General features: G+C 38.6%; 1 protein-coding gene across 1 annotated transcript in view; it reads right to left on the bottom strand.

Annotated features, from left to right (window-relative positions):
• Positions 1-17,380, bottom strand: part of LSAMP (limbic system associated membrane protein) — a 654,959-nt gene extending 637,579 nt beyond the window's left edge. Inside the window, exon 1 of the mRNA XM_033855816.2 lies at positions 16,792-17,380. Within this exon, the coding sequence (XP_033711707.1) occupies positions 16,792-16,946 (155 nt within the window). The 5' untranslated portion in view covers positions 16,947-17,380. The remainder of the gene's footprint in view (positions 1-16,791) is intronic.
• Positions 17,381-22,044: the final 4,664 nt, after the last annotated feature.

The following is a 22,044-nucleotide window of genomic DNA, read 5'->3' as shown; positions in this document are numbered from 1 at the left end:
CTCATATTTAGTGACAGCAGACGTTATCTGAATTATAAGAACAGAAAATAAGACGTTCAAGTTCTGCTGCTTCATCACTTACAGAGAAGGCACTTGATATGAAAAGTAAGGGAGTGACAATTCCTCAATTTCAGAATAACAGATTTACCCACCAGCAAATAAAGTCCATGGTCACTGCTACCCCACTTCCATTCTAGTGGAGTTCATCACTAATGAGACTGCAGAGTCAGCAGAGAGAAGGTTTTTACATCCACTAGTGGGGAGATGACTGAGTCCTTCCAGGGCTCAGACAGATTGGAGAGGTTCAAGGCCTAGTGTATCTAAGGCCTCGGTATAGGAAGAGAGCCAACAGGAAGCACAGATTTGGAGGTAGAATCATGTTTCACTCTTTGGGGCAGCAAATGACGTAATAATTTCAGCCATGTTGACCAAGAGTTTGAGACAGGGTGAAGATCTGAAGGTTAACATAAAAAATCTTGTTTTCAAAATTTTTCTTTTATTTATTTATTTATGTTTTACAGTAGGTCCTTATCTATTTTAAATATAGCAGTGTGTACATGTCAATTCCAAACTCCCAATCTATCACTCTCCCCCGCACCTTTCTCCCCTGGTAAACATAAGTTCATTCTCTTAGTCTGTGAGTCTGTTTCTGTTTTGTAAACAAGTTTATTTGTTTTCATAATTTTTAAATTCAGATGGCAGCAAGATGGCCACAGGGTGGACTTCAGGCAAAACTATGTTAACATGCATGCCAAAGTAATAGAGGTAGTCAAAAGATGTAAACAATGAGGTCACCATTTGACCTGATCAAACTCTATGAAGTTTCATGAATACAAAAGTATCTTTCTGAGATCAGATTTTATTCTGATATTCTTCAACATAGGAAGATACAACACCTGAGTAGATCTTCTGTTTTTATGAAATGCAGCCCCTCTCTCTTGACATGTTTGCAAATCCTCCAGTGGGAAGAAAGTAGTAAAGGTATGAATTTTAAAACCCATAGAAAAATGATTAGAGAATCCAGTTCTGAATGGAATTCTTCATAAGCAATCAAAGCTATAAAGGGATGCCAGCAAAAATAAAATATAAACATACATAAAATAAACTGGAGTAGAAATTCAGAATATCACAGAATAGTAGCAGTAGAGATATTGAGAAATCAACTTCAACCTTCTACTATATAAAGGGTTTGTTTTGTAATAATATTTCTCAGGGGCTTCCCCGGTGGTGCAGTGGTTGGGAACCAGCCTGCCAATGAAGGGGACACGGGTTCGAGCCCTGGTCCGGGAGGATTCCACATGCCACGGAGCAACTAAGCCCAGGCGCCACAACTACTGAGCCTGCACTCTAGAGCCTGCGAGCCACAACTACTGAGCCCACGTGGCACAACTACTGAAGCCCACTTGCCTACAGCCCGTGCTCTGCAACGGAGTAAGCCGCCACAATAGGAGGCCCATGCACTGCAGTGAGGAGTGGCCCCCGCTCACCACAACTAGAGAGAGCCCACGCGCAGCAACGGAGACTCAACAAAGCCAAAGATAAATTAAATAAATAAATTTATTTTTAAAAAAATAATAACAATAATATTTCTCAGTAGTGGTTACCTGTCCTCTGCTTAAATACAAAATGACTAAAATGTTACTTCTTCACAAGGAAATCTATTCCACTTGGCAGAATAGCAAATGACATTTATAAAATAAGCACACATATACCTATAGATACGTATATACAATTGACCCTTGAAAAACATGTGTTTGAACTGCACGGGTCCACTTATACTTGTATTTTTTCAATAGTAAGTAGTACAGTACTACATAATCCTTGGTTGGTTGAATCTGCAGATGCAGATACAGAGGAACCAACTACACAGAGGTGGATTTTTGACTTTGCTGAGGTTCAGGGCCCCTAACCCACACATTGTTCAAGGGTAGACTATATAGAGCTGTCTGTAGGTATCCACAGAGGATTGTTCCAGGACCCTCCGTGGGTACTGAAATCAATAGATGCTCAAGTCCCTTATATAAAAATGGTATAGTATTTGCATATAACCTACACACATGTTCCCATATACTTCAAATCATCTCTAGATTACTTAGAATAACTAATACTATGTAAGTGCTTTGTAAATAGTTGTAAGTACAATGTAAATGCTATGCAAATCATTGCCAATGCTTTGGCAAATTCAAGTTTTGCTTTTTAGAACTTTCTGAAATTTTTAAAAAGTATTTTCTATCCACAGTTGATTGAATCCATGGATGCAGAACCCACAGATATGGAGAGCCAACAGGAACTGGAGATCATTCTTATTTTATTCTTATAATAACCTTCTGGGATAAGAAGGTAAATATTATTATTATCCTTTCATTTTATAAATAAAGGTCTTGAGGCCCAGTAAGGATAAATGATTTGCCCATATTTACAAAGCTGGTAATTGATAGAGGTGATTGGAGTTAGGTCTCCTGGCTCAGAAGCTTGTTATTTCCATTATGTCATAAAAAAAAAAAAAAAGTTCATATTTTAAAAATCATTCAAACTGATTTGCTTATTTAAATGATGTTCTGTTTAAAATATAAACTACCTTAAATTCTTTGCTTTTCTTTAATCTCTCTTTTCTTTCTTTCTTCCTTTCTTTATCTCTTTTTTTTTGAATGAGACATGGTATAAACACACACACACACACACACACACACACACACACACACACAAATAATGTTCCTTTTCATAGAAAGCTACGATTTGCCTCCCTATAGCTTGCACCAATTTTCACCTTATAATCCTGTCAACAAAGAAAATCCTTTTATCTTTGTGTCATACACATAGTAGAAAGTTTGCTTCCTATGTTTTTATCCAAATATTGAAGATGGCCAAAGACAACCACCATCAATCAGTTCTTTTGTCATGATTCTTCAATCAACTGAAACAAAAATCTAGCTCATTATGGACCCATAATCTGTTCATAAGTCTATCAGGAGAAACCTGTCAAAACACAGATACTCAGAGTGAATGGCATTTCCCTGATGTACCAATATGGAATTTTATTTGTTTTAAAGAAATTGATTGACCATGTTACAGTTTGCTCCCAGGGGATCCAGGTTGGCTCCTAGTGATCACTGCTTGCTTTTCAAAATATTCTAGCATTTAGACTTTTGCTGTCATTGTTGCTGAGTTAATATTATTTTCCCCTTTTACTTATAACTAAGACAATATTGTATGTCACCAATACTGTGAAACAGTTTTTGTTTTCTACAGGTTTTCAGATGTTAGTAATAGTATTTCTACAATCATGCTATCAAGTTATTTTAGTGACCTAGGTTTCATATATATGAGTCTTATAGCCGAACTTGTTTATATTACTCTAATCATTTCTTCATATGCCTTGGGTCTTTAATATTGAAAAGGATATAAAAACAGAATTATGATAATTTTCCTTGATAAAAAATTGAAATTTAATTTAAATCCTTATTCTTCTTTCAGTGGCCAGTTTCTCATCTTCACTAGGAATGCTAGTTAACAGATCACTAGATCTTTTGGTGACTGAGAATGAAAGAAAATAGAAATTTAGTCTGGAACTGAGATCACAAAGAATTGATTTTAATTTTTTACGTTATTTCTCATTTAGCTAAGACAGTATTAATTTCTATTCTTTAATACAAGTAGAAAAAAATGTTATAAGATTTTACTTTTTAGGGGCTATATGATAACAAAGATATAATAGAAACAAGAAATATTATGTCTCGCTTCTCTTACAAGGTAATTTTAGCTGTTGCATAATGATTAATTAAAAATAAAACATATTAACCAAACCAATTAAGAAAGCCATCATGTGATACTTATATATTATATCTGTCCACATCCTTGAAAACCTGGAAAATTTGGTTTTCTGAAATAAACTTCCCCAATTATTAGTGCATCAAATTAATTAGGTTCCTATTAAAGTGTGCTATGACCCAAGTTCACAATAATATTCACATTTATATTTTGTGTATGTAAATTTTATGTACATATAAAAGGCACATGCATGCTTTTACTCTCTATATATAATTATAAATATATGCTGAAAAAATTAAAAATAAAATAAAAATCTATACAATATAGATTAAGTACATTTGTGACAAATTGTTTACACATAACAGATTCTGTATAAATACATACTGTTATTTTTAGAAGAACTGTATTTTGAATTGTTTTATTTTTATACAAGAATTAAGGCATTCATGCAAAAATATTTTTGTTTCCTAAACTATGACATTTATAAAATAATGTAGGAGTTCATTATTTTTTTTAATTTGAGCATATCATCATCTCATTTATAACATCATGCATTTCATCTGATTTACTCAACCATATTCAAAAACATAATGTCACGTTACCAGACCAACATCTTTGTTTAATAGGCAAGTAGGAATTATAACAATTTTGGAGTTGAAGCGATGGAGGCTAAAACCCAACTTTCTATAGACAATAGGTTTTGTGGAACTAAAGTCTAAATCTCTTGATGTTCAATCTAGAAATTTCTCTAATCTAGTAATATCCTATTGACTTTAGGCAGTGCCTTGTCATGGTGATGATATTAGATATTAGTTCATCAGATTACAGCCACAAAAGATACACAGAAGAATAGAGGTCAACGAGAAAGTCAAAGAAAAATCCATTCATCTGCTAAGTTAATGATTCAGCAACAGAAAATGCTGATCGTAAGATATGCTCACGCAATTGCACCATGAACATACACAAGAAGACAGCAATCTTTGGTTATCTCAAGATGAAGATCAGCCAGAAATTGGCAGCTGTATGTGGCTTAAACCCCATAAAATAAACAGCCCTGATGTAGATAGGGTAGAACAAGGTGTGACTGAAGAAACACAAAGATTAGAAATAAGGAAACCAATTATTTTTCCCATTTGATATTTTCACGTGTATTTTGGCTATTCATGACTTAGTACTGGACTGCATCACTTTCGTTGTTATCTTTTGTTCCTAGAAAGGTAGCGTGGCAAACAGTAGCATGTCTAAAGCACAACTTGAGAAAGGATGTTACTAACTTAGATAACTTCAAGATATAAACATTCAATATAGAAACGCATCATCAAAAATTATAAAGGAATAAATATTAATGCATTATTGTATGAGAAACTGGGTTGCATTTTCCCTCTGACCTAATACAAATAATGCCCTTGTGCATTATGGCAAGATGCACAAAAGGGAATTTGGGATTATTACAAAGCCCACTGTACATTCAAGTTGGAATTTCTCCAGGACTGAGTAATGAACCCTACACTGCAAATCTCAGGTAAGCATCATTGTTCAGTATGAATAATTACTCCGAGTCAAATGAATGTGAGTGATCTGCCCCTTGCCTCATTTCACAACAAAGTAGAACAGATCAGGTGAATATACCTGTTGCACAACAATCCTGCTCCCAAATCCCCAACTTAGCCCCCGAAAGTCCACAGCCACCGCTAGAGGGAGAAAGTCTCAGCAGTTCCCGGAAAGTATATCCCTTTTCTTACAGCTCCCTGCGAGGCTGAGCTCACTCTTCAGACAGTGGACATGCCTCACATCAGGAGCACTGAGTGACTCTTAGCTCTGTCAGAGCTGCTAATCTGTCAGAGGAAGGAGCATAATTTGTCTGGGCCCCTGTGACTGAAGCTTTGGGATTCTCCTAAAAAAAAACCCTATTTGACCTTCTCTAGAAAGCCATCCTCAAATAGAGTAGCTGCAACAGGGAATGTTCAAAGTATCTCCAGCCAAACCCCCTAATCCACCCTACTAATGATCAGAAGAGAATCAATCTCTTATTTTACTATGTCTTTTTCAACCACACATCCACAATCACTCCAGGGGTGGTTGATTTCACCACTAACATAACTTCCTTCATCCACGTCTCCTAATTTATTTCCTCTTTTATAAATAAATTTCTGCTCTGCTTGATTTATACTATGACTATCCCTCTCTGTTCAATTCAGTGAGCAAATATTTATCTGAGCACCTGTAGGTACTAAGCTAAATTCTGGAATGGAAAGGTAAAGTAGATGAAACACCTGCCTTTGAAGGGCTGATAGTACATCTGAAGCAAGATACAAGTGGATATAATTTTTAAGTGTAGTAAATGCTACATTGAGGTATGCATATACTGCAGTTACCTCATTTCTGGGTATATTTTTGAAGGAAACAGAATTAGTATCTCAAAGAGACACCTGCACTTCCGTATTCTTTGCAGCATTACTCAAAACAGCCGAGATATGGAAACAACCTAAGCATCCACTAATGTATGAATGGATAAAGAAAGTATGAAACCTATACCTATATCTATATACACACAATGGAATATTATTCAGCTATAAAAAAGAAGAAAATCCTGCCATCTGTGACAATGTGAATAAACCTGGAGGACATTATGCTAAGTGAAATAAGCTAGGCAGAGAAAAATAAGTTCTGCATTATCTCACTTATATGCAGACTCTAAAAAAGTCAAAGTCAGAGAGGCAGAAAGTAGAATGGTGACTGTCAGGGGCTGGAGGGGTGGCAGAAATGGGAGATATTAGTCAAAGGGTACAAACTTTCAATCTTAAGATGAGTAATTTCTGGGGATCTAAAGTACAGCATGGTGACTATGGTTAATAATGTCGTATTGTATATTTGAAGTTTGCTAGCAGAGTCGATTTTGGGTGTTCTCAGACACACACACGCAAAGATAACTATATGAGGTGATGGATATGTCAATTAGCTTGATTTTAGTAATCATTTCACAATTGGTACATATATCAAATCATCCTTCTGTACACCTTAAGTATATGAAATTTTATTTGTCAACTGTATCTCAGTTAAGCTGAAGGGGAGGTATGCAGAGAAGCTATCAGCAATAATAAATAAGGTACTTAGACCACTTTGGGAAGATTACGGAAGATTACTTGAATTAGATAGCACCAGAACTAACCTTGAGCCTTGAAAGAGCGGCAAAGAGGCAACCTAGCAAAGAAGTGTGGTGGGAGGGGTGGAGAGGCGGAAGAGGTTCCAGGCAGAGAGAGCATCATGAAGAAACGTAAGAACCAGCATTGTGTGTGCACACACACTAGCATGCTCATGAGCGCCAACTGTAAGTGGTTCTGAACTAGTGGACCCAGTGAGGTAGCAGGTCATGGAGAGTTATCCATGCTAAGGAGTTCTGCCTTCATGTTGTAGATGATGAGAAGCCTTTGAAGGATCTGGTGACATTTCTAGATTGATACTGGAAAACAACACGTCTGGGATAGTCAGGTGAGCTCGGGTCCATGGTTCTGCGAACTACCTGGAGTCTGGAAGGTCTAAGTAGTGTCAATTCCTACTTCATTTCAGATGTTTGTCTTCATCTTTACCTCACAAAGCTGGACCAGGTTTTATGATCCTGAACTTACACAGCAAGAGTTTAAAAAGATGGGGCTCAGCACTCTGACTTGCATCTCCATGTCACCCCTTGTTACAATAGCTTTGACACAGAGCTTCAGTTCTAGGGACTACATCCCTCTCTTTTACTCCTTGACCAAGTTACCTATCTTGGTAATATGTCTGAGGAATATCCCTTATTACTGAGTTCTCTGCCCTGTTCAAGCCAGCCCTTAAGACAAGGACTCTGTTTCTTCTCTGAGCCTCAGTCTTGAGGCTGAGTCTCTACTAGGAGCTGACAGAACTCCCTGTAACACTGCCTGCCTCCACGGGGAGCTCACGAAAAGCTGCTGACCTGTTATTTTCCCCTTACTGTGCTCTGCCCTTTTTCTTTGTGTACCATGTCGTACCTTCCTTGGCTCCGCCACTCACCTGCTAAGAAAGCTTCATGAGACCTTGTCCTGCATGTCACACCAGAAACTCCCCAGGCACCTGCAGCAGTGCCTCTGCCATCCCAAGAGACAGGTCTAGATCTATTTCCAGTTCCTCCCAATTTAACATAATCAGTCCCAATTTTAGCCAAAAGTAACTTTTGTACAAATTAGAAAATAAAAGATCTACCTTCCTGAAAGAATTTGATACAATCTACAGTGTCTGCAATGGGTAGAATACCCTTTGAGCCTGTGCAAAGGAGAGCCTGCCAACTGAGACCACAACCTCACTGAAGCTAGTCGGGTCTCCAAGAGGGACAAATCATAGGAGACTAGCATAATTTTTTAGGGGGGTAAAAAATGGCATATCATGACCTCCTAGAGAAATGGAAATAAAAACAAAAATAAACAAATGGAACCTATTGAAACTTAAAAGCTTCTGCACAGCAAAGGAAACCATAAACAAGGCGAAAAGACAACCCTCAGAATGGGAGAAAATATTTGCAAATGAAGCAACTGACAAAGGATTAATCTCCAAAATTTACAAGCAGCTCATGCAGCTCAATATCAAAAAAAACAAAAAAACCCAATCCAAAAATGGGCAGAAGACCTAAATAGACCTAAATTTCTCCAAAGAAGATATACAGATTGCCAACAAACACATGAAAGAACGCTCAACATCATTAATCATTAGAGAAATGCAAATCAAAACCATAGTGTCATATCATCTCACACTGGTCAGAATGGCCATCATCAAAATCTCTACCAACAGTAAATGCTGGAGAGGGTGTGGAGAAAAGGGAACCCTCTTGCACTGTTGGTGGGAATGTAAATTGATACAGCCACTATGGAGAACAGTATGGAGGTTCCTTAAGAAACTACAAATAGAACTACCATATGACCCAGCAGTCCCACTACTGGGCATATACCTTGAGAAAACCATAATTCAAAAAGAGTCATGTACTACAATGTTCATTGCAGCTCTATTTACAATAGCCAGGACATGGAAGCAACCTAAGTGTCCATCAACAGACGAATGGATAAAGAAGATGTGGCACATTTATACAATGGAATATTACTCAGCCATAAAAAGAAATGAAATTGAGCTATTTGTAATGAGGTAGATAGACCTAGAGTCTGTCATACAGAGTGAAGTAAGTCAGAAAGAGAAATACAAATACCGTATGCTAACAAATACATATGGAATCTAAAAAAAAAAAAAAAAAAAAAAAAGAAAGAAAAAATCGTTCTAAAGAACCTAGTGGCAGGACAGGAATAAAGACGCAGATGTAGAGCATGGACCTGAGGACACAGGGTGGGGGAGGGGGAACGGTAAGCTGGGAGAAGTGAGAGATTGGCCTGGATTTATATATACTACCAAATGTAAAATAGATAGCTAGTGGGAAGCATTTACATAACACAGGGAGATCAGCTCAGTGCTTTGTGACCACCTAGAGGGGTGGGATAGGGAGGGTGGGAGGAAGACACAAGAGGGAAGAGATATGGGGATATATGTATATGTATAGCTGATTCACTTTGTTATAAAGCAGAAACTAACTTACCATTGTAAAGCAATTATACTCCAATAAAGATGTTAAAAAAAAAAAAGTTTCAGGAAGAGAGTCCTATTGCATTGAATGTCATTGATGTAGTGCCTGACATTGAGTAGATGATCAGTAGATATTTATTGACCACTGGCTAACTCATATTTCATTTTCTTTCCTTTCTTTGCTTTAAAAATAATATTTATTCATCGTAGAAAATTTGGAAACATAAAAGCATGAGGAAGAAATTAAAAAATAGCTTACAATTTCAAAACAAAAAAAGGCATATCATGTTATAACATGAAAACCAAGAAGATAATTTTCAGCTCTTTATTTGGAATAAAGATCTCTGACATGAGAAATAGGAGACATGAATCTAGCTCTCAAATGGTCACTTGAATCTTTAGACAACCAACTAAATTTTTCTCCTCTCAGTTATATCTCTTTAAAGTGAGATGAGACTGCCTAATCTCCAAGGACTTTCCTCTTCTAAATTTCTACAAATCTACCCTATAGTAATTAACAAATTCTGAAGCAAAGTGTTTTCTTCAGCGAAGGTTAATCACTCATTAACTTGAGATTATGTTTTGATTACAGGTGACTATAAAAATGTGTTCACTCATCCTGCACTCCTGATAACAAACTCAACTATAAGATACATAGGACTTTAAAGGACTTGAAAAGAAATGGCCATCTTAGACCAAATGGCCAAACTTAACCATAGAAATAAAGATAAAAAGCTTATTTTATTGTTATCTAATTTTATAAAAGTTATTTCCTACTGTGAATATAATGATAATAATCTTATTAAGAGCTTACATTTTATAGTTTACAGAACACTTGGATACATAGTATCTCATCTGATCATAAAAATAGCTTGCATGCGTAGTAGGCCAAGTAACTATCACTTTTACTTATTTAATAGATCAGACTATTTCAGGATGTTTAGATCTTGGTCTTCTGACTACAGTCGGCCCTCTGTATCCATGGATTCTGCATCCACGGATTCAAACCAACTGCAGATTGAAAATATTTGGAAGAAAAATTCCAGAAAGTTCCAAAAAGCAAAGCTTGAATTTGCCAGAGCACTGGCAACTATTTACATAGCATTTACATTTTATTTACAACTTTTTACATAGCATTTACATTATATTAGGTATTATAAGTAATCTAGAGATGATTTAAAGTATACTAGAGCATGTGCATATGTTATATGCAAATACTATGCCATTTTATACAAGGGACTTGAGCATCTGCAGATTTTGGTATTGAGGGGGGTCTTGGAACCAATCTCCCACAGATACCATGGGACGACGCTACTTGTTGAACATTCTGAACTTATATCCTTGATAAAAATCCTTTATCTTTGACATAAACACTTGACTATTAGTTTCATGTAGACATCATCATGTAGAGTTGAAATGAATTCTACAAACATCTAGCTAATATTTTGAAAATCATATTTGTGGCAGATATGACAACATAAGTACACAGAAGTAAGCCTGTTTGAATAAGACCAAAGATATTTTCCTTGACTAAATATAGTCTCTTTTCTCCCTTTAAAAAGAAAATCTAGAACTGTTTTGTATCTTTTGTGTCTTGCCTAACATAAATGAAAGAGCGAACACAAACAACAGGATTTAAAAAGTCAAGCTTTAATGCTATTTCAAGAGATATTATGTAAATTGGAACCACATTAAAATAATATGGATTATTTTAACATCCACTCCATTTTCCATGACATTGTAGGGATGAGATTGTGTGGTAAGGAAATGGATCTATGAGGATCTCTTTCCTCTCTCTCAATTGAATTTGCACATCTTTGCTGTTGAAATATTTCCCAAACCACACACATGACTATATTTTTTTACTACACGTCTAGTAAGTGCTGCCCTGAACATGGTTTGTAAAAGAGATTTTTCAACCAGTAAAGGAGCAGTTCTCAACTCAGTGTACATATCAGAATCATTTTTTAAATACCTATGTCCAAGCCCCACCCCAAACTAATTCAATCAGAATTTCTGAGAGTAGGGAATATGTGGCTTCATTGTTTTTTAAAAGACCTCCAGTAGAGTGTAGCATGCAGCCATGGTTGTGAACTCTCTACAGCAGCATTTCTCCAACTTTAATGTGCTTATGAATCACTTGGGAACTTGTTAAAATGCAGATTCTGATTTTGTAGGTCTGGAATAGGCCCTGAGATTTTGGAATTTAGCAAATGACTATATGATATGAAAGATGCTCATCTACAGAACACACTTGTAGCAGCAAGAGTTGGTGGTTCTCAAACTGTGGCTCGGTCCCGCAGCACCAGCATCATCTGAGAACTTGTTACAAATGTAGACTTCAGCACCTACCGGACAACTGAATCAGAAACTCTGAAGGTAGGGGCCAGGTAATCTTCATTTTCACGAACACTCAAGGTAATTTGGATACACCTTCAAGTTTGAGAAACTCTGGTCTAAAAAAAAAGAGCCCCCTAAAGTCTAAACAACTGGCTACATGTAGTTGAAAAACCACTAACACTTTATGCTTTATGTAGCAGTTTACAATTCACCAAAGTGAACTACTTTAACCTCTTGTGGGCTCTTTAAAACAATCCCATAGAGTAACTAAAATAGGTAATTTCATCATTTTTTAAATGAAACTGAAGTTCAAAATATTTAAGAGACATTCTCAAAGTCATGTAGCATGCAAGGATAGATCCAAAATTAGAGCCTAGCTTTGCTGAGTTGTACAAAGTAACAGGCAGGATATTCACAGGAGAACAGGGCCAATGGCCATAAACTGTGGCCTGAAAGGGCAGGCTCTCTTGGGCTCAGGTGATGACAGTGAGGGGTACCAGCACACAATCAGGCAACCTCCTACCAGGTGAGTCACAGACATTTGTACTTGGAGCTCCCAAAGACTACAGCAAAATGCACTAATCCTTCTTCTGCCTGAGTCTGCTGTTATGTGGAACCAGCCTCAAGAAACACAAATGTTTAACCCTCACCAACTGATTTAGTGGATGAGTCAGTCATTTTTGCTTGTTCACACTCCACGATTCTAAAAATAATTCATTTGAAGTCAAATTACCTAGAACAACCACCTTAACACGTGTTGTACGTATGTGTTTCATTCTTAGAGACACACAAATTACCACAGTTTGTATTTGTCACATGAGATTTGTCTGCTGTGTTCCTCAGGACATAAATGAACAGCAAGTGACCTTAAGTGCATAAACATCCTTTTAAAAACGTATACAATCTGCCACATTCTTAGACAAGATATAGCACACTTTACTCCATTATTTACCACGTATATTTGATAAAGGACTTAAATGGGCAATGAACAGTCCTTAAAGTATCATAATAACCTAAATAAATTTTGATTACCTTTAGTGAGTTAACTACAGAAAAAGAAAACTTCATAACTGTCTCAAAGTCTCCCTATAGACCCATGCCCACAAAGTTTGTTTTCAAATAATGAATAATTATAAGTGGTAGAAAAATCACATACTGTGTCAGGAGTTTGTTTGATTGTTGACAGTTTCTTTGTGAATGTAGGCGTGCCAGATGCTTTAAAGAAGAGAAGCCATTTTTCTCTTAAAAGTTGCACAAAATTTTTACATTTTACTGTCAAATAATCACATCTTTTTAATGTTTTTGCTTTTTCTCCTACTGTAGAAACAAACAAGGAAATAAAAGACCAAAGATTTTGAAAAACTAAAAATTTAACTATTTTAAACTTAGGTACTTAGTTTCTTATACCTAACACTTATTAGGTACATTTACATTTAAATGGTAAAAATGTTATCACCATAAAAGGTATTATAATATCCTGAAAACATCAAATAGGGTCAGAATTGTGAAATAAATGCAACTTCAATGCCCCCAATTTTAAATATTTAAAGTCACAAAACTAGTGTGGACCCTCTGATTTTACCACATATGCAGTTACGCAATATGTCCAGATATGCAGGTATATATAATTTTTGGAGTTACCTTATGAGCAGATATATTGGGATTGATTATTTTATAATGATCTTTCCAGACATATGCTGCTAATATTGAAAATACAGTTAGTGGGACTATTAAAAATGAAATTTTAAAGGTCAGATTGGAAGACTATTTTCACTTTTCCCTTAATTTATCACAAGAGTTACATGGTTTCAAGCTGCCAAGATTAACCAGGAAGTGAATCCCTATGGGAGCCTGGGTACAAGGATAGAGGGTTGGAAGGACCAGTGCTAGAAACTTATCCAGTAATTGATGAACTACTACACTTGTGCGGGGGTGGCAGTGAGGCAGGTGGGCTCCGTTCAGAAAAGCAACTGAGACTTCCGCACAAGTAAAGTCCTGTGGGTAACTGTGTCTCATACTTTACTGTGCAAACAAATGGAAATGAAGATTCTGGTTCAGTAGGATTTAGGAAGGCACTCCAGGAGCTGCTGCGGCTGCCACTGGTCTGTGAATCACACTTTGATCCTTTGCCTTTGAGATGGAAGATGGTACTGTGGTTTCCTTTAACTCTTAAAGGATCTCATAAAGGTGCTCATAAAGATCTAGAATCCCTTCTGGGAAACAACAGGCTTAGGTTGGTACACGTGAGATTATCTTTCTTTCCACCTAGTTTTATCACCTTCATTCTAGAGTCTTTCTTTTCTTTCTTCCAAAAGATAGAAATTACAGAGCAAGACCCCAAGAGTAGTATATACTGTCCTATCAAGATACACATTTACATCAAAGATCATAATTATACAAAAGTAAGCATCAATTCCCCCCGAAAAACACTTGTTTCATGGAAGTAAGGCAGTAAAGGTAAATGTTTTGGGGACAGTCGGCCAAACTTCTGTCACTGGACCACCAGAATTACAAACCTCCCTTCTTTCCTGTTGCCATTTCAGATCATTCAGGGCCACAGACTCACTGAGACAGGATTTTTTCTCCCCTTGCCATTTCACTTTCTCAGTGCCAAACACCTACTGTGGCTTCCAACGAATCAAGTTCTCCTTCCTCTCCTCCCCTGGAAGCTCATGCTCCCAGTAAAATGTCAAAAATAAAGTGGAAGCAAGGCTTTCCCAGGCTAGACTTGTAAACAGAAAGCAAGAGTGCCAATCTTCACCAGCAAACTGACCCACAAAGCTTACTGGATTCAGTTAAAGAGATTGAGAAGAAGGTCAGCTACGAAAAACAAAGGGAACTCTCTCCATAGTTACTTCTGATAGAGCTCCACCAACCCAGAAATAAAGCCTTGTCCAAGGCAAAGGAAACAAAAAAGAGGGCACATTAGGTGAGGTCTGGGAAAGCAATGGGCTCTCACAGGTGACTTCTCTGCATGCTCTGTTTGTCTATCTTCTCTTTCCCAGGGAATGACTGCTTCTATATTTATTCTCTGTGCTCACTACCCACCCCATTTCCATACTGCAATGTCTACTAAAGTGTAATGCTTAAAAACTCCATTTCTTTTGAGCCATGGACACACAGAAGCACATGTATATCATATATAGATATTTATGTAGTAAGACTGCCTCTCATAGACATAGAGTTGTATGCATACAATGTACGAAAATATAAGAATACCTTCTTTCTTCTAAATTAACATTTACATGCTTATCTAACTCCTCTTTGATAACTATAGCTTAAGATAGAGGTGATGCTGACTTAGAAAGACCTTACAAAGTTCATTTCATGGACATTAACATAAAAACTTATACACCCAGAGTATTCACTTTTCCCATATTCATTCTTATAATTCAGTGAAAACAAATCTTGCTAAGAATAGCATAAATTTATATAGAGTGCTTCACTTGTAAAGGGTTAATGACATTAGGGAATATGAATGCTAGCAGTTGACATGGCATGCTTATGTGTTTGCGAAAATATTTTCTGCATCATGTCCAAATCCCTCTGCAAACAGATAAATTACTCTATAAATCTTATTACTCCATGTGGATAAATCACACATGCAGGTTTCACAGGGCTGGAGAGAGCTAGAAGGGAAAATATGCTTCGGATGGTAGGATCTTTGGGATTCATAATCACGCAATGCTCAGGAAATGAAGACAGGAGCACTTACACATTAGGATTTTCTTAGTTTTTATACTCCGCAGCAACATACACACACCACAACACACAACCTACACATCCCTCTCTAACAAGGCAAGAGATCCCAAAGCAGGACACTGTGACAGCCAACCAAATTTATTTCTGAGAAAAGGAAAGAAAACTTTGCTGCTGTAGGCAGCTCTGCTATAGATCGGCTCCCCGATGCCCCAGGGTTTATGCACTATCAGCTCCTTGCACACAGATCAGATGCTTCTTTTCTATCAGATACTGCTTTTTATTGCCACAACGAACAATATTAGCCAGAGAGACAGACTGACACTAGGTCATTTCATTTGGATGAAATGAGATTTTAAAAGATCTCCAAGGAGAACATTTTCTTTCATTATTCATTTATTTATTTATTTATTTATTTATTTATTTTTAGTATCTGATAGAAATTCAAGGAAAGCTATAAAAAAAGGACAAGGAGTATATGCAGTGGATGGCGAGGGGAAAGAGAGAAAAGAAACACAGGAAAACAGGCTAGCAGCTCTTTAGAAACAGAATTATGGCTAGGTTCCATCTGAGTTTCTCCAGCTCACTGTCCCTTACAGGGGTCAAACTCCAAGGACTTGGGACTCTTCCTTTCCAAATTTCAATCCCAAATTATATTTCGGAGTTTGACAGAGCTGCATAGAGATAAGACGCTGAGGTCAATGATCAATTTGAAATATCCATTTAATGCCAGGTTAATTCTTTCCTAACCTCTGTGCTTAACACTCCTATTCTTAAATATTAGCAATTCGGCAAGTTCCTTTTTTTTTTTTTCCTTCTGTTCATTCTTGTGTTGATTTCTATCCACATTCCAGAAAAGGCTCAGTAATCAACCAAAGTTCTAAGATTGATTTATTGTCCTCCATGTCAATTAGAAGATCCTTACGGAAAGTCTCCTATCCAAACTATTGCTGGGGCAGAGCGAGAGCCTTTCTGTACGTATCCACACGTACAAACACACATACACCACGGAGAATGCAATACTGTGTACCACTCTCTGAGCGCCATAATTCAACAAACTCTTCTTTCTCAGTTAAGCAACCCCAACAAAACTCTTAAGTACAAAGCATCTGCAATCACAAAAGCAAAAATACTGCCCGAATGTCACTAACACCATGGATGAAATTAGCCTTTCTCAGCAAGAGAAGCAAGATCCTAGGAACGAAACAACATTTAACCAACCCTGCTGATCCTTGACAGTGACCAGAATCCCCTTGAAATTTGCTGGCAGATACCTCGACCAGTCTGTAAAAGGCGCGCACACACACACACACGCACACACACAGCACAAGCCTGCAGCATCAGGAGCTGGAGTTCATGGAGAACACACACACTCTTAAGCGCCACAGAAAAGTTGCCCGAAAGCCCTACCTGAGGATGGCCGTGTCCCCCTGCCTCACGGTGATGTTGTCGGTGCCTCGGTTAAAATCCACGCTGCGAACGGGCAGTCCTGTGGGAAGAAGGCAGAGCAATCTCAGTAGGACCAGCGGCAACTGTTTCCGATCAGGCTGAACTCTGGCGACCATGGTGGCCACGCCGAGGTGCGGGTCGCGGGCTACTCTGGAGGACGTGCGTGGGCCTGCTGCTCGCCGAGAGGGCTTTACAAACGGAGGGCTTTCATCCACGGCAAAGGCGTAACGGGCTTTGCCAATCTGTGGTCCTTTCCACTTTGCCTCTCTCTTTCCCTCGCTCAGTCTCTTTTGCCTCTAAGACTCAACAAAGCCCTCAGAAACCCGAGAAGAGGTGGGGAAAAGTCAAAGAAACAAAATTTGAAAGGAGAGAGTACAAAATATAAAACCCTCTAGAAAAGATGAAGAGAAGGCGGCCAAAAAGAAGGTGTTCTCTGGTCTCTCTGTGGCTGGATGCTCCTTTGCCAGCGTCTGAGCTGAGCCTCTTGCCTCCGTAACCCACTTTCCCGGTGGGCGAGGGAGCCGGCACCCAGCCTGCCAGCGAGTGTAAAGAAACCCACACAGCAGCGGCAGCAGCCCAGAGTCTCCCTCCCCCTCCTCCCCTTCCTGTTTCTCCCTCTAGTCCCTCCCTCCCGCCCTCCCTCCGCTTGGCACCTCCCCCGCCCGCCGCGGATTCCAACAGCCCCTCGGAGTCATCCCCTCTGCCCTCCCCTCAGCGTGGCCCCTCGCTTTCCACAACTGCCCCCTTCAGCAGCCGCCAGCCTCAGTGAAAGCCTGATGCGCCTTTAGGTTGTCAGGACAACAGCTCCATCTGAGGCCTGGCTGATTTCCTTAAGAAGAGGGAATGGAGCTTGGAGGTACCGTGCAAGAGAAAGGGGAAAAGGAGAGGGACTCAAGCTCTAAAACAACAGGAGAAAGAGTCCAGGGAAGGAGAGGCAAAGAGTGAGAAAGAAGGAAAAGGGAGAAAAGAAGAGAACACCAAGGCAAACCTTGACAGATGGAGGGAGTGAAACAGAGAAGGACAGGAAAGCCTGAGGGAGTGAAACAGAGAAGTACAGGAAAGCCTGAGGGGTGGAGGGGGACCAGTGCTGAAAGATGGGATGAGGAATGCAAAACAGAAGAAACTTGACAGTGGAGTCTAAGATGAAAAGCCAAAGTCGATTTCAAAACTAAATATTTCTCCAACTGTCTTTTCATACCCACATCTTGTTCATTCTTTCCTCTCTCTTTCACGGGATTAATAAGGTTTATTTTCTCTCCTTCCTTTATCCCCTCCCCCTCTTGGAGCCCCCTTATGAAAGATGGATTGGACACAATGCTGGCATTGAGTGGTCTGAAGTGTGAATGCTTGGTTTGTCTCTTCCAAGTGCCAGCCTCAGCAGCTGATCCCTGATCCCTAAATCAACTTCACTCTCCAGGAAACCCTTACTCAGTCCCACACATGAGGAATGGTATTAAGGATTATTGTTTCAATGGCACGTTGCCGTTGCTTCCCAAATTTTTACTGACACTTGCTTCTCAAAATGCAAGGAAGGAGATTTGTATATCAGAAAGCTTGTCACTTACAGGGTGACACTGAGGCTGCATACAGCACTGCAGTGAATGGAAGACAGGTTACCATCATTTGTCATTCCTTCTACTCCATGAGTCAATCCAAGTGATAAGGGCCATCAGGGGCCTAGGGTGTTAGTCACTCATGTGAGAGCCCCCAACGATTAGACCTCTCCCTCAGAACCCATGCTGAGCATAAAAGATGGAAATGGACCAACCCAAAACTTTTTGTTTCCTTTAATTTTATTTACTGGAATAGTTAAGGCATTCACACGGTATGAAAATCAAGTGATACAGAATGCTGTAGAGTGAATTGTAGTTATCTGTCCTATCCCTGTCTTTTTTTTTTTTTTTTTGCAGTACGCGGGCCTCTCACTGCTGTGGCCTCTCCCGTTGCGGAGCACAGGCTCCGGACGCGCAGGCTCAGCGGCCATGGCTCACGGGCCCAGCCGCTCCGCGGCATGTGGGATCCTCCCGGACCGGGCCACGAACCCGTGTCCCCTGCATCGGCAGGCGGACTCTCAACCACTGTGCCACCAGGGAAGCCCCCTATCCCTGTCTTTAGGCAACCCATTTCTCCTATTTGGCAGCAGCAAATATTTCCAGGTTCTTACACATCGTTCCCTAAATATTCCATGTCCATACAAGTAAATGCACAAATACACATACACACACGCACATATTATGCTCACCCCTCTTACTTACACAAATGATTAGCCAAGGACATTTGAAAAAAAGGCATATGTTTAGGAATCGTCATCAAACTCCACCAGAGTACAAGCCTAAGGAGGCTCTTACTGTGCTGACACCTACCTTGCCCACACCAGAATATTCAAAGAGTTTATCTGCTACGTTTTATCAACTTAAAAGGTAGATTCACTCTTACAGATTATGTGAGGAAAGGAAGGAAGACCTTTTGTTTTCTTAAGAAAAGAACTTGAAGGATTGGAATCCAAACTGTCACAAATTCAAGATTGGTGGAGTTCAATTAATTTTGTTTTTACTACGCATTAAATTTATATAAATCAAGTTGTTTTATATTGAGGGTAATAAAGAGTCCCAGATAATAAATCAATAATGTTTTACCACTAATTTGTAACTGAGCTGTTTAAAACTCGGGACCCATTTTGCCAAAGGGAAAAAAAAATGGTTAAGTGCTGGTTGAACAACAAAACACATAATTCTGGGGTTCCCAGTATCAATGGGAAAATGAGCTTCGAGTGCCAAATGGAGATGGGAGGATTACATAACTCTATGCCGAGAGTGCAAGGAAAAGAGCACCCATCCCCACCCACTGCTGCCAACAAGCTTCACAATCCCTGGCAGGATTCTTCTGAGCTTTTAGAGATGAAGGGTTGGCTTAGACAAAGGTTTAAATATAACATTTTTTTGGGTGGGTGGTGTTTGTCCCATGTTAGGAGGAAGAAAGAAAAAAAGGACCGGGGCTACTAGAACATCTGTTTCCTCTGATGATGGCAGGTGAATGACATGACCCTGCAAGGAGAACTAGATACTGAGGGGAAGGATCACATATATCAAGGGTGTGAAAATTCTCTTGCATCAGCGGACTATACTTTGAATGAAGAAAGAAGGAGGTTTTTCCAGGGCAAGGAGAAAGTATGGTGGGGTGGTAGCATATTGTTTGCGGTAGATGCCTAGACATGGTTGTTGACTACTGCCTATACCTGTAATCTCAGGTTACCTGTAAGACTCGTCCGGTCCTCGGTCAAAGCATAAAGTTTAACATATTGGTGTACAAAATAATTCACACCAAAGTAATAGGAATGTGAAATCTGTAGCAAATCAATCAGATCTGGAGTTTGTCTCCATAATCACTCTGAGAAAAGGATGTATAAAGTTAACCAGGATTATAATCAGAATTGTAATAGACCAATGCCTAACTTACTCAAGAGGATAAAATCATAAGTACATATTTATATAGAAAAAGATCACATAATGCAATTAAAGTCTTTTTTTCTTTTTAATAATTTCATTAGATAAAGTCCATTTCTTGGCAACTTTTATTGAACTAAACTGACTTACTGTGTGCGCTGGAAGTAAAACGCAAAAAAGAAGACGACATTTTTAGGGACTTCCATGGTGGTCCAGGGGGTAAGACTCTGCACTCCCAATGCAGGAGGCCCGGGTTCGATCCCTGGTTAGGGAACTAGATCCCACATGCATGCCGCAACTAAGAGTTCGCGTGCCACCAGCTGAAAGATTCCCACATGCCACAACTAAGACCCAGTGCAACCTAAATAAATAAATATTTATTCTCTAATTTCTAATTCTAAATTCTCTAATTTAGATCATTGGATAATTCAGATTGAATTTCTGAACAATTTCAAAATCATGAAGTTTATCGTGTAAGTTATTTAATATTTATCATTTATGTCCAGATGGCAATTCAGTACCACTTTCTAACCCAACCCTTAGCTTAGCGGGAGCATTCTATAATTGATGAATATAGGAACAGAAGAACGACAATGTCCACGCCTACTCAAGTGGTTAATCTCATCATTTACACGATAATAAATCTATTTGTGGGTATACTATAAACTTTTGTTTCAACTTTATGTTCTCTCAGAGTCTTTTCCCTTTTCACTCCCTCATGGACCCCTTCTGGTTTTCTTTCCTCTGTGATCTCTCACTGAGATTAATACATTCTAACAAATCCAACAGTCTATACATATCGATCTCATCCTAACGGTCACTCCCCCAAATCTACTCCAATATTAATTCCTCTGCTTGCTTTCCTAAGAAATGTCGAGTAGGAAACAAATAGGTGTTACTGAAATTTATTCAAGCTATTTTATATACGCTCTTCCAAAATGGCTGGCGAAAATGAACATTCTTTCAGGTTATTTGTGAGGCAAGTATGGCTGTTAGCCATATGAAACAGCCATCATCACCCAAGTAAGATGATCTTAGCTACTACTTTAAAATAACATAGTGCCTTTCTAAAAAAAGCTTTAGAAGATTCTGGCACTCTCCAGGGACAAATGCTGCAGCAAAAACAAAAACTGGCTAATGTCTGAGCACCCTAAGAAGCATGAAAGGTTTATTCTTCTGTTTAGCTTTGTAAGGTAATAGGCTCACAGGAAATCCAGATGCAGCCTGGAATGTACAACTAATTTAGCTACATTGGTTGCATTTTATGCTAAACGTGTCTATAATATTATTAATATACCATTCTACATTTCTACAGTTGTAAGGTCTTAATCATAATAACGCCATGCCTGTACTTTACTCACATAAGTGAAATTAGCATTTCCATATGAACTAGAAATGCATAATTGTCAATACTTCTCCTTAGGATTCCTGCTACGACATTCTCAATGATTTCATCATAATTTAGCAATATTCAAGTATGTCGGTTTATGCTCATAACAATGGTACTATCTTGTGTGAATTTCCTTTGGAACTCAGCTCCTTTGAATACAATAGCTTCATTCGCACGTGTCTCACTGCCTAACAAAATCAATCAGCTTCAAGTCAGTTAAATATTGTTCAAATCTTTAACTATAGAAACCTCAGTGATGTAAAGCATTTAATCCATACTCTGCACAATTAAAAATCACTCTTACATGGTTTGCTTTTAGTTCACGCCTTTGTAGTTCATTGTTATCATATTGGTCTTCTGCTTCTTTTTGTACTCATTCTG

Source organism: Tursiops truncatus, chromosome 4 (genome assembly GCF_011762595.2).
Source record: "Tursiops truncatus isolate mTurTru1 chromosome 4, mTurTru1.mat.Y, whole genome shotgun sequence".
Lineage (NCBI taxonomy): Eukaryota > Metazoa > Chordata > Mammalia > Artiodactyla > Delphinidae > Tursiops > Tursiops truncatus.
Note: the sequence above shows the minus strand (reverse complement) of the source record. Positions and strands in the feature narration are given on the sequence as shown.